We start from the raw sequence: 12,364 nt of genomic DNA on the forward strand, positions 1-12,364 counted from the left end.
GCAATGGCCTTGCTATTTCACCGCCATCTCCTAAAATTATAGACAAGTTAGTCACCATTGAATGACTAACCAAGAATATGTAGACTATATTATGTAATACCTATAAGCACTATAAACCAGTTCAACATATGTGTGCAAGTGTCAAGTGTGCTTGTGATTCAGACACTTTTGGATATAATTATCTTGCACTGATATGATAATATAATCCTAAGTACATTACCAGAAGGGATGGACGAATTCGCTCCAGGTTCCTCACCTGCAGGGATAGACCAGTTGACTACTCCCGGTCTCGCTATTCCATCGCCATCTCCTAAAAAATGTAGAGATGTTAGTCGATGCAAAGGAACTTTCAACATGATTAGATAACACATCCCCTGCATATGAATAAGCAATTACAATGTGGTTTGGCTACGTACTATGGAAGTATGATTTTCTTTTGTACATAGGGATTAAGAGTTAAGGCACTATGGGTTAGGGTACTTCACCGGAGGGTATGGGCGATGGCCGGGCATGAGATGAAGGGAGTGAAGAGCCGCCGAGACGAGGAGCAAGAAGAACAAGCAGAAGCACGCAGAAGTACACAGAGAGAATTGCGGATGAAGCCATTGCTTGTATTGTATCGTGCTCTGACAGTCAATTGATACGTACGTCGTAGAGGTCGACTGGCGCCATATATAGGGTTGGCAAGCCTTAGTTTTCCTTGTAGAGTTTTGGATCGTGAGCTTGATGATTGATCGATGGTGCATGGGGCATATTCTTCACTAGCCTTGTGCATGCATGGCATCCCCCCCTTGTTTATATGCTTCTTCGTTCAGCACAAAGCTATGTACTGATGAAACAGCCGTGGTAAATTACACAACAGATGTGCATACGGAAAATATGGCCGGGGACTAACGCCAGTGTAGAACTTGCAATGTAATTACCAGAAACAGAGACATTGGGCTGGGTGTAAATTTCTCCCAGGACTACCGGCTGGAGGTATTTAATCAGCTCAATATTGATATATTGTTAGTTTTGCTTCAGTACACCCATCCTTAAAAGTTTACACGAATCTTAAAATTACCTGAAAATTGTATTCTCGTACATTTACGATCAATTAATTCTAACTCCTTCCCGTAAAAAATAATTGTTTTAATTCCTATCCTCCCAATGAATCAAACAAGAGATCAGAACAATCTATTTTATATATTGAAGGGATAACTTCTAATCTCCGCCTTCAATCTGCAACGAAATCTATAAACTTTTCTAGGGGCACCGTCGTTATAAATATTGGCTGGAGTATACTTAAGTATCATTATAGATTAGAAAAATACTCTCTCTGTCCCATAATATAAGACCTTATTATATCAAATATGTGCATATTATGCGAGCGAGGGAGTGGTGAATGAGACGGGCCGAGTGGTGAATGAGGCCCAGGTAAAAGCTGATACTGGTGGGCCATGCTCGGTCCAACCTTATCCGCTGCAATTTCCGCGCTCTCCCCGCACTCGCCGTGGTAAAACAATGGCGCTCCACCTCGCGCGACCGTTCCTGCCCGCCGGCCTCCCGCCGCCGCCGCGCCGCCGCCCTCCTCCCCGGCCACATTCCCTCCGCCCCACCGCCGACGCGCGGTCCCCGTCCTTCAGGAGGCCCTACACGTCCGTCCTGGTGGTCCCCACGGGGGTCGGCGCCGCCGTCGGGGGCTTCGCCGGCGACGCCCTCCCGGTGGCGCGCGCCCTCGCCGCCGTCGCCGACTGCGTCATCTCCCACCCCAATGTAAGTTCAGTCCCTCCGCACACTCTGCCATTGCTCCTCCGCCGGAGCTCGACTGCTCAAAGTCTGAGGCTTTTTGCTTCCACTCCCCACCCTAGGTGCTCAACGCCGCGATGCTCTACTGGCCGATGCCCAATACGCTTTACGTCGAGGGATACGCCCTCGACAGGTTCGCCGAAGGCGCCTGGGCTCTCCAGCCAGTCCACCAGAACAAGGTCAGTGAGTGCCTGAGTGGTACTGAACTACTACTGAATAGTGAATACTGAATACTGTCAGTGAGTAGGAATTTCAGAATTTCATTTCTTCACATGTTGATGTTTTGTAGCTGATATAACCTAGGTAGGCTTGGTGCTGGACTCCGGGATCGAGGAGGAGCTCCGGCTCCGGCATTTGCAGGTCGCCGATGCGGCGAGGGCTTCGCTCGGCCTCCCTGTTGTGGAGTACACAGTCACCGATGCTCCTTTGGAGGTGCACATTCTATTCAAGTAGTGCTTGAAAAGACAACTCAATTCCTTGGTAATGTACAACTTATGAACTTCTCATATGCGGTGTAGATCAAGATGTGGTTCGATCCGAAGTGTGGGAAATCAACCGGGAGCGTTGGGAACTCCGGTTCCCTGTTAAGAGCGGTCGACGCGCTAGTGAACCAGGCAGGCGTGAATGCTGTGGCAGTTGTTGCGCGCTTTCCAGACGATGACCCTGAAGATTCAGATTGCTACAGGGAAGGAAAGGTAATTCTTATCTGCTCAAGTACTTGTTTTCTAATTTCTGTATGATATTTGCAAGAAGCATTCTTGGAGCTCCCTTGTTATCCTTTTGATTTGCTTGTTTGGAGAGTTACTCTGACATGGGAACTTACAGTTTGCATCATCTAACATATCTCTTGCAAGTTGTAACAACATGCATTCTTCGGCGCCCATGTAAAGTCAGGAATACATGTTAGCACCTCTCTTCTCAATAAATGTGAAAATTGTTGCCCCTTATGTTGAAAGGCTTATCAGTTGCGGAGAAATATATATATCCTAGCAAGAATTTAATACACCTCTCAGCTTGTATTTTGTTGATATTGCAATATCAATGCAGGGAGTTGATCTGTTAGCCGGAGTTGAAGCAATCATCAGTCACCTAATTGTGAAAGAATTCAAAATTCCTGCTGCTCACGCTCCTGCGGTGTTGCCCCCACCACTCAGCCCATCAGTGTCCCCACGATCTGCTGCTGAAGAGGTATTTATGCTCTTATACTAAATTGTTTGTGCATCATTGAGTTAAGTAATTACAAGTGAAATGCCCAATATCAAACTAAGGAGTACATACTACATAGTGCTTATAATCTCATCTCTCGTCTCCCTTCACCCTTTTTGATCTTTTTTCTAACAGATTGGTTATACCTTTCTACCATGTGTGCTCGCTGGTTTAAGCACTGCTCCTCAGTATGTGACGAGGAGGCAGGGTACCTTGGACAGTGGTTGCATAGTGGCTAGTGATGTTGATAGTGTGATTCTTCCAAGAGATGCCTGTGGAGGTGATGGTGCTCTTGCCTTTTCTCGAACTGCAAGAAAGAACAAGGTACACTTCTCCTGTGCATATTACGGATGATGTATCTTGCCACTTAAATTGCATATGTAGTGGTGCTTGGATTAGTTCATCATTGTATGCCAACATGATGAGTGAAGCTAATGATAGAGTCCCGAGTGTAACCCTTTGTGTTTATGAGGACAGCTAAATTAGATAATTTTTCTTGCAATTCTGCAGCCCTTAATCATTACCGTTCAGGAAAATGAGACAGTGCTCGATGACACCCCTGATAAATTCAATATTGAAGCGGTATGTAACATTTCTTGATAATTATCCTTCAAGTTTACCTTCTGATGCACCACATGATCTTGTATTCGAGATCCTTAGACACCAATTTTTTTTCTCCCCAGCTGAATGTCCAGAACTACTGGGAAGCAATTGGAGTTATTGCTGCTCACAAGGCAGGCATCAATCCAAATGCGCTTAGAAAACAAGGAATTGACCATCTTAAGAGCCATCGACGATTGTACTCTGCCCGATCTTCTGGTCCTAGGCCATACGCCTCTTCTGCAGCGCAAGATAATGTATATGTACACCAGTTAGTTTGACAATTTAGTACAGAAGAATCAGTTTTAGCAAATAGGAGGCTGCAAATTTTGAAATCCCAGGTACATATTCCACAACAGTAGGAGCATACATATGTAACTTTATTTCGTCGTCACCCCATGAGGAATTACATCGATATGCATACGCGTGTGCAGTGTCATTGTGATCATGGATGTTGTACTCGAAGCCATTCTTCAGATCAATTAATTGCTTCAGTTTCTGAGACAGGGGCAGTGCTATGCTCACCGTCCGCCACACAAGTGTCATGCTGATTGCTGAGGGCATTTATGTCTTGATGTGTCATTCTGCGCTCTCAAATCGTCGACTCTCTGATGTTGCTATCTGCATCTACTCAGAAGTCAGAATACGCATGTTTGCCAGAGTGGGTAGTTGCTGCTTTTGCTTGCTTGTTCCAACTACCAATCAAACTGGACCTTCAACCTTAGATAGGGTGCAACTTATGACTTGCTGTTCGTGTGTGTTAGTGTGCTAGATGCCTGTTGTTGAAGTACATATCTACCTGATTTGCACTTCACATGCAGATTTTGTGGCTTTGAATAGTAGTAAGATCTTTTTGCAGCATAGTTTCTTTTTCTCACTAGCATAGTTTATGCTTTTCAGTGGTTATATATGTCATCTTTCTTGGTTCTAGAAGTTCCAAGTTAGATGATAGGTTGGTGGCAGTCCTTCCTGAAGTTCCTTCAACCTTTGTTAGAACAGCTGGTATCAGGATGAACAACCTGACTATTGAAAAAAGAACTCACGAGTACAGTAGCAGCTATTTGCAGCATAGTTAATTTACTCCGGATTCGGTTTACTACAAGGTACTTACTTTGTCACTGTCAAAAGGGTAACAGATTGAACAATCTCCCATGTGAGGACAACTTCTTTGGTATAGATGTCAGGATGTATACTATATTGTTTTGGGAAAAGGATTTACAGGTTCATAGCCGAATTGGCTGCACCAATCTCCGGGAAGACACGAACGGTGGATCCTTACCCGGTACATAACCTTGCCTTCAGATTTACTTTTCCCGGGTACAACAAGTAGTACAACCGCACTATCTGAATGCCTGCACTGAATCATCTAAACATTAGTAGGGTATTCTATGAGCGTGGTGGACAGAGTCGTCTAAAGATTAGTAGGCCATTCTACGAGCGCGGTGGAGGATCCATTTCAGCTCCTCTCAGAATTACTTTGGACAGGCATACATGCTAGGCTCAATGGCTTTAAAATCGTAGTCATTATGAGTTTTTGAATTTGCCAGAGACACTGGAATGTTCAACTGTAGGAAGAACAGAACCTGAAGATGTAGTTTAAGTTGGTGAATGTTCACATCATGAGTTGCTTGCTATAGCGAAATGAAACGAGAAAAAAAAAACCCTGGTCTCTTCTTCCAAGTTCCTGTTGGGCACACATTTCGGTCCACCAACGTCGATGCCTTGACTTCCTAATGTGCAAAACCAAACACATTTTCTCACTCTTCAACCTTGAAAGTGGTTCCGCCGATACATGGTGTTTTGTTTTGCCCTGGATTGACACATAGTCGCTCGTGTGAGCATCTCTATAGCAACAACCCTTGTCGGCAACACATGCATACTAGAGGCAAAAGAGAGAACGTAGGCGACTGAAATGAGGAAGGTATGTGGCGCACCTAGCCTTGTGGTGCTACCGGTGCACCGGACTCTCAAATGTCACACTACAGGCTTTAGAAAAACCTCAAAATAATTTAGTGTGCACAATAACATATATTAACCACGTCATAGCTTGAGAGAAAATAAATAAAAATACGACATTGATTGTGTTAATGGGCCAAATTCATGAACCAATCTGAAATGGGTACAATTCATAACATGATTTGACTTTTTTGTTTCTATATTTTTAGTTCTAATTTGAATCTGAAATTTTATGACCTAGTAGATATATGTTTGTTGTATGTGCCAAATTAGTTTTTGATTTTTTAGACTCTTATAGAGTGTATTTTGGATGACCGGTGCACCAGTAGCACCACAATGGTTGGTGCACAAGATATTCTCCTGACTGAGATGTGTGCCCGAAAGGAACATACTGAGTTTTGTTTGGGGGGTTAATTTCATCTATCATGACTGCATATAGCTGGTCTACTGTACTTACACTGTTTATTTTACCAGCGAGCAAAGTAATAATCTGCCATCCTTGTGAAACTTAAAGCTTCCTTTATGCACAAACCTTTCGACTCCTGACTGCGCTCAAGGAGCATGCACTACATTTTTAATAGAAACACTAATCCAAGTGATCCCAATAAAATCTCACATGCAAATGGCACAAGTTTGTTTCCATTCAAATTTATTGAAAATCACTGCTCATTGATCGCTGCAGAAAAATAACAAACCAAACACTTCTTTGCAACCTGAAAATGCTATATTTGTTTTTTTATCTAGACAACAAGCGTAATGTTTTTAAATCACAAAAACTTGACAATACATGACTCACTCTAATCTACACACCAGTTTTCTTGTACTTTTTAGACTTACATTTTTTTTCTGAAATAAACGGAGCATGTGCTCCCGGGAGCACAAAATCCACGCTCGGAGAGAATTGGACACAAAATTTCTACACTCGAGCTCAAATGCACCATCATGTACAGTAAAATAAAAAAAAGTATAGAATCCAAAACATTCAAAATTATTTTGGCCACAAACATGTTGAATGTTCCACATACGTGCAAATTGTCATGAATAAAAAACATTCCTAATGTCATGTGTGAAAAAGCGAATCTGATGCTCCAATAAGACTATTTTTGAAAGCATTTTGGAGTGTTTTTGTTTTATTTTGGCCTAGACCTCCACAAATGTAATTTCATCACCAACAAAATCCACGCATGTGGAAAACTAAAGAATTTTGTTGCAAAAAAATCAAAACATTTTGAATTGTTTTTGTATTTCCTATGATTTTACTATTCATACCTAGAGCATCTGAGCTCGGGATTAGAAGAACACTTTCGGTGTGTGTGTGTGTGTGTGTGGGTGGGTGGGTGTGCGTGTGCGTGTGCGTGTGTGTGCGTGCGTGCGTGTGTGTGTGTTTGTATGTGTGTGTGTGTGTGTGTGCGCGCGCGCGCATGCCTGCGTGCAGATATTTTTGATTGATTGATATCTTTTAGACCAAAAGTTAGATTTTGAACCCATTTTTTAATTTTCACCAAAAAAATCTTTAGAATAAGATCAATCTTGGATACATTTGAACTAGTTTTAATTGTAGTTTCAGTAATATTTGAAAAGAGTTTCATATACACTGCATTATCTCAAATGAAATTGAACACATGTTTCAATTATTAAATTGATCAAGAAATAAGGAAGTTCATAAAAATGTGAAGTTAGTCAACCATCCCAAAATCACTGAAACTATTCTATGGAATATGTGAAGTTAATGAAACAAGAAATCAGTAACTGAAAGTCGTGTTGGAATCATTTGAAATAATTAAAATAACTGCTATGAAATAATTGAAATAAGTGACATACTGAAATAGATTTCACTCATAAATGGAAATGGATGTAATAAGACAAAAATATTTCACTTATTTCACATATATAAAATACTTCAAAAATTTGAATGTGAAATAGCGATATAATGAACTATGGGATATAATAAATTTCACACAAGTGAACTATTACAAAATAAGTGAAATAATGATTTGGTAAACTATTAAAATAAAGGAAATAAGTGACATACTTATTTTTCACAATGTGAAATATTTCAAAATAATTGAATTTGTTATAGGGTGAAATAGTGATCATCTAAAGGAGTGAGATATTTAAAATATTTTATTTCACATATGTAAACAAATTAATAATAATTAAATAGTGATCCGGCAAAAAAACTTATTTCACATATATGATATATTCCAAAATAAGTTAAATATTTGGTATATTATACTATTTCAAATAACTGAAATTGAAATAGGAACTAAAATTACCGAGATATGTGTTTTATAAATATTTGAAAAAAGGAGATATGAAATATGTAAAAAAATTCAAATAAGTGAAAAATGCAATCTATGTAACTTTTAAAAGATGTGAAACTAAAATAGGTATTGAAACCTTAGTGATGTGAAATATTTTAAATATTCAAAAAGTAAATTAACTAAAATGTGTTTATGAAAATCATTCTAACTTTACTGATACACATTTGTCTTAAATAATGGAAACACAGGGGTGAAATAGTTTGGAAATCACCTTTCTGAAAATAATTTGAATCACTGGATGGAAGTAATTGAAATCAGTAGATGGAAATAATTGAAATTATTTTTTCTCAATAGTAGAATCAACTCATTTTAAATTTTGGATCATTTTAATTGAAAAATGAGATAGCTAATAGAATAAATGAAATTAAGGAGATAGATGTTGTAAGAACTGAAATACATGAAATATATGACCAATGAAATATTTCATATAAGTGAAATTTCAATATGTACTGAAATTATGGAGAACTATGTTTTAGAAATATTTCAAATATGTGAGCTATGAAATACTTCAAGTATGTTAAACTGGAAAATGTGCTAATATTGCTAAGATATATGTTTCAAAAAGTATTCCAAATTAGGAAATATAATAATTAAAATTATCATTTCAATTAATTGCAATCTATTTTTATAAAACCATATTTTAAATATGAATTCATTTTTTTCATAGTTGCTAATTGAAATTAATATTTCCGTTTTCACTTTTGATGTGTATTTTAAAATCATTTTGAATTTCCTGCAATATATTTTGAAAATAATTTCACCATTTAAAAAATATTTGTTAGTATTTTTCAAATTTATTTCAATCAATTTATTGGAACAATGAAAATTTTGTTTTTGCGGGGTTGGAATAGTGAAATTTAGAAGACTGTAAATAATATATCCAATATTGGTGTTGTTGGAAATGTCTTGTCGCTAGGATTACAAATATATTATAAATTAAGACAAAATTGTATTTAAATTATATGAAGCATCTAAAAACCCGTTAGAAATAAAATGCTATGAAAGAGGAATATATGAGAGAGAAGGTGCAACCATGGGCAATGCGTACATTTGTGTGACAAAAAGTTGGTGGGACCAGGTGAGAGAAATACCAGAGATTCTCAAACAGGAAACCCAATTGGCTGGTGTATTAGGGATACAGGGTGAGGTGGCCGTGCATAATTGGCTGGATGGGCATGGGTGCATTTAGAAAGGAATTTTGTGTTGTACTACTTGGCACTTTACTTTAACTCCGCCTATGTCTTTTAGGCATAGCCGGTCCCAAGCCCGGTTAAAGGAGGAGGGTTGTAATAGGCTTGGCGAGCCAACGTAAAAACTAGCCGGTCCCATTGGTATGAAACCCATTTGAGCGAGAGTAGTATTAGAATGGGTGACCTCCTGGGAAGTCCTCGTGAAAGGGTTTCATATATAACGGTTGTGATAGGCTTGGCGAGCCAACGTAAACACTAGCCAATACTTTGGGTATGAAACCCATTTGAGCGAGAGTAGTACTAGGATGAGTGACCTCCTGAAAAGTCCTCGTGAAAGAAGAAGAAGAAGACTACTCGGCACTTTACTTTCTTTTTTGACTATTGTCTTTCTTGCTTTTCTTGTGAAAGGTATCCAGATATATTAGCAACGTTCACCACCAGAAGACACAGAACATCTCAAACATAATACTCCCTCCGTCCGGATTTAGTTGACGTTCAAACGGATGTATCTAATACAAAATCATCCGTTTGAGTGTCAGATGAAGTAAATTAAATCGAGGTTCCGAAACCACCAAACTTTTTCTTTACTTTTTAGCTAGTTCCGAAGACTTTTGGTGTTGTACCTGACTTTATTTAAAAAACTAGAAAAATATATTATAGGAAGCAATTCTTATATATTCAGTTCAAAGAGAACAAAATATAAATTGAGAGACAAAAACATATATTTCTTTTCCTTTTTCACTTGGGCTATCTCATATGTGGCCGAAATATAAATCGACATTGTCATTGCACAGTACTCCCTCCGTTTTTATTTACTCCGCATATTACCTTTGGTCAAAGTCAAGCTTTCTAAACTTTGACAAAGTTTGTAGACAAAAATATTAACATATACAATAACAAATCAACACCATTAGATTCATTATTGAATATACTTATACACCATATAGATTTGTTATGGTAAATATTCGTATTCTTTTCTATAAACTTGGTCAAATTTAGAAAGTTTGACTTCAATTAACACTAATACGCGGAGTAAATAAAAACGGAGGGAGTACCAGATATTATGGGCATATAGGTGGGTGAGTGATATTTGCGGGGTAGGTACGGTGCTGCCGACCGTAAGGCGGCATGCATGCTACAGTAGTACCGGTACGTACGTGCGCGCAGGCACGCAGCACACGATGCCACAAGCCACAACTAACAAAAGCGGCAGCGCACGCGCGTGGCTAGCTAGGTCGTCGTCCAGTACGTACAGCTGAAGCGATCCAACCGGCCGGTCTTGCATGCTGTTACTTCCAGTCAACTGCCAAAAACAAATAAAAAATGGAGCTCATGCACGCACGCATGCTTTATATGCCAACATATATTGCCACACACACCTCATCTTCTCCACCGTACCTTCGGACCCTAGCTATCTAACCCTAGCTATATCTAAGTCGACCTAACCATCGCAGGCACGCACCTAACCATGAGGGAGCCACGGCCACGACGAAGTCCGTGCAAGCAGCCGACGACGGAGAAACACGGCCAGCCATGGCGCCGCCGGACGAACAGAAGCACGCGAGATGCCAAGCTTCTCTCTAGCAGCCGGCCAAGGCTACAGGGGGACTACTTGCTGGGGCAACGACGAGCTTCTCCGAGGACGAGGAGGACCTCCTCATCAAGTTGCACGCTTTGCTCGGAAACCGGTATATATCTACGTGCCTAAGACGCATATATCGATCCTAGCTTCTGTATATTTTCTGCTGATGACGAATCACGACCATGTCCATCCAGCTGGCCCATCATCGCCGGGAGGCTGCCTGGGAGGACGGGCGAGGAGGTGGAGGCCCACTGGGGTTCGCCGGCGATGAGGAGGCGCACGGGCGGCGCCGATCCCGACGGCCATCGTGCACTACTGCAGGCTTTGCTAGCCTCCTCACATGATCAGCACGGCGAGCATCTGCAAAGGACCGTGCCAAACCAAGTACGCGACGAGCGCCCCGGCCGTCCTACCGACGACAGTGCAGTGTCGGACGCCGGAAGCAGCAGAGCCTGCGCATTATCGGACGCCGACAGCAGGTGCCTCTCTGAACTGAACCTGGAGCTCACCCTCTCTACGCCGTGCAGTGCGTCTACTTGATTTGGAGGGTGGGTGTCATATCATATACTGTACTTCGGTCGATGGTTTCTGTACCGTAAGAAACAGTCCTATTATTGTACTATATATATGCATATGCATACTGACTAGGAGTACTATATATGTACTATATATTGTACTATATATATCCCATCACCGCCAGTTCATTACTCATCATTTAATGCTCATGTGTCCCTTCAAAAGTTCAGATACTCCCTCCGTTCCTTTTTAGTCTGCATATAAGATTTGGTCAAAGTCAAACTTTGTAAAGTTTGACCAACTTTATAGGAGAAAATATCAACATCTACAATACTAGAGTTATATGGTATGAAAATTAATTTTATGATGCATCTAGCAATATTGATTTCATATTACGAATCTCGATATATTTTTCTATAAACTTAGTCAAAGTTAACAAAGTTTGACTTTAACCAAACCTTATATGCAGACTAAAAAGAAACGGAGGGAGTATGAACTACTCTGGCTAATACTCCTACCCAATTGTATACCATGCATTAGAGAAGTAGAGGATGATGATCTTAAAATGCTTGACTTTGTGGACTACACTTCTATTTTGAAAGTTCTTTTTACAAATATGATAATCGTTCATTATATGAAATCCTAAGAACTTTACATGATTTATTTATCCAAAAGTACTAAAGCTGAAGCTATAGCTTATGTAAGCAATGAAATGAAAGACTTACAAAGTTATGTGGCTATAAATAAAGCTCACATGGCACAACCTTGTATTTTTTATTTAGTTCATTCACTGTCTCATTATTAGATCGGAGGTTGTTTAGTTTTCTATTGCTTCCTTGGTGATCTAGTCGAAACGAGATTTCTATTAATGGCAATCGGAGAGCATGCCTCTCTTTTGTCAAACAAAAGCCGAGCCTCCCTAAGTTAGTGTGTTTTCTCTATATTTTGTTAAATAAAGTGTCAAGAGTTGCCTTTAGCACGATTAGATTAGAATATGGTTACTAAACAAGCAATTGATGTAGCCTTGATGATCTTGTGGAAATTTTCACAGCTCAATGAATTGTCATAGAAATCTGGTAACTATCAGTACAATATGTAACTATCAATCTCCGGGCTTTTGCATCACTTTTGCAAGATCATGGATGGTGTATATGTTGGACACATGGAGCAAATCTATATCATTCATGCTTCACTTTATTAAA

At 39.9% G+C, this 12,364-nt stretch overlaps 2 protein-coding genes across 3 annotated transcripts; both read left to right on the plus strand.

Annotated features, from left to right (window-relative positions):
* The first annotated feature begins 1,487 nt into the window (after positions 1–1,487).
* On the plus strand, positions 1,488–4,128 carry LOC119274445 (uncharacterized lipoprotein syc1174_c-like). 2 transcript variants are annotated; one of them, XR_005135151.1, is made up of 9 exons: positions 1,488–1,755; positions 1,851–1,967; positions 2,092–2,220; positions 2,307–2,483; positions 2,836–2,976; positions 3,130–3,318; positions 3,505–3,576; positions 3,678–3,935; positions 4,029–4,128. XR_005135151.1 is itself a non-coding variant. In XM_037555151.1 (8 exons), exons 1-8 carry the CDS (start codon positions 1,504–1,506, stop codon positions 3,873–3,875), a joined length of 1,275 nt encoding a protein of 424 aa, XP_037411048.1. In that variant the 5' UTR covers positions 1,488–1,503; the 3' UTR covers positions 3,876–4,098. The 2 variants fall into 2 exon arrangements, 1 of the variants encoding a protein (XP_037411048.1); XM_037555151.1 differs by having other exon boundaries at positions 3,678–4,098.
* A 4,779-nt stretch (positions 4,129–8,907) lies between these two features.
* LOC119279140 (transcription repressor MYB4-like) lies at positions 8,908–11,186 on the plus strand. The gene is made up of 3 exons (XM_037560511.1): positions 8,908–8,952; positions 10,652–10,752; positions 10,841–11,186. The coding sequence occupies exons 1-3, from the start codon at positions 8,908–8,910 to the stop codon at positions 11,184–11,186; spliced, it is 492 nt and encodes a 163-aa protein (XP_037416408.1).
* The last annotated feature ends 1,178 nt before the right edge of the window (positions 11,187–12,364 follow it).

This window comes from Triticum dicoccoides, chromosome 3B (genome assembly GCF_002162155.2).
Source record: "Triticum dicoccoides isolate Atlit2015 ecotype Zavitan chromosome 3B, WEW_v2.0, whole genome shotgun sequence".
Lineage (NCBI taxonomy): Eukaryota > Viridiplantae > Streptophyta > Magnoliopsida > Poales > Poaceae > Triticum > Triticum dicoccoides.

Coding starts and splice junctions, on each gene's coding strand:
- LOC119274445 (XM_037555151.1), top strand. CDS start 1,504: ATGGCGCTCCACCTCGCGCGACCGTTCCTGCCCGCCGGCCTCCCGCCG. Junction 3,319..3,504: donor GAACTGCAAGAAAGAACAAG/GTACACTTCTCC, acceptor GCAATTCTGCAG/CCCTTAATCATTACCGTTCA. Junction 3,577..3,677: donor ATAAATTCAATATTGAAGCG/GTATGTAACATT, acceptor TTTTCTCCCCAG/CTGAATGTCCAGAACTACTG.
- LOC119279140 (XM_037560511.1), top strand. CDS start 8,908: ATGGGCAATGCGTACATTTGTGTGACAAAAAGTTGGTGGGACCAG. Junction 8,953..10,651: donor CAAAAAGTTGGTGGGACCAG/GTGAGAGAAATA, acceptor TCTCTCTAGCAG/CCGGCCAAGGCTACAGGGGG. Junction 10,753..10,840: donor CACGCTTTGCTCGGAAACCG/GTATATATCTAC, acceptor ATGTCCATCCAG/CTGGCCCATCATCGCCGGGA.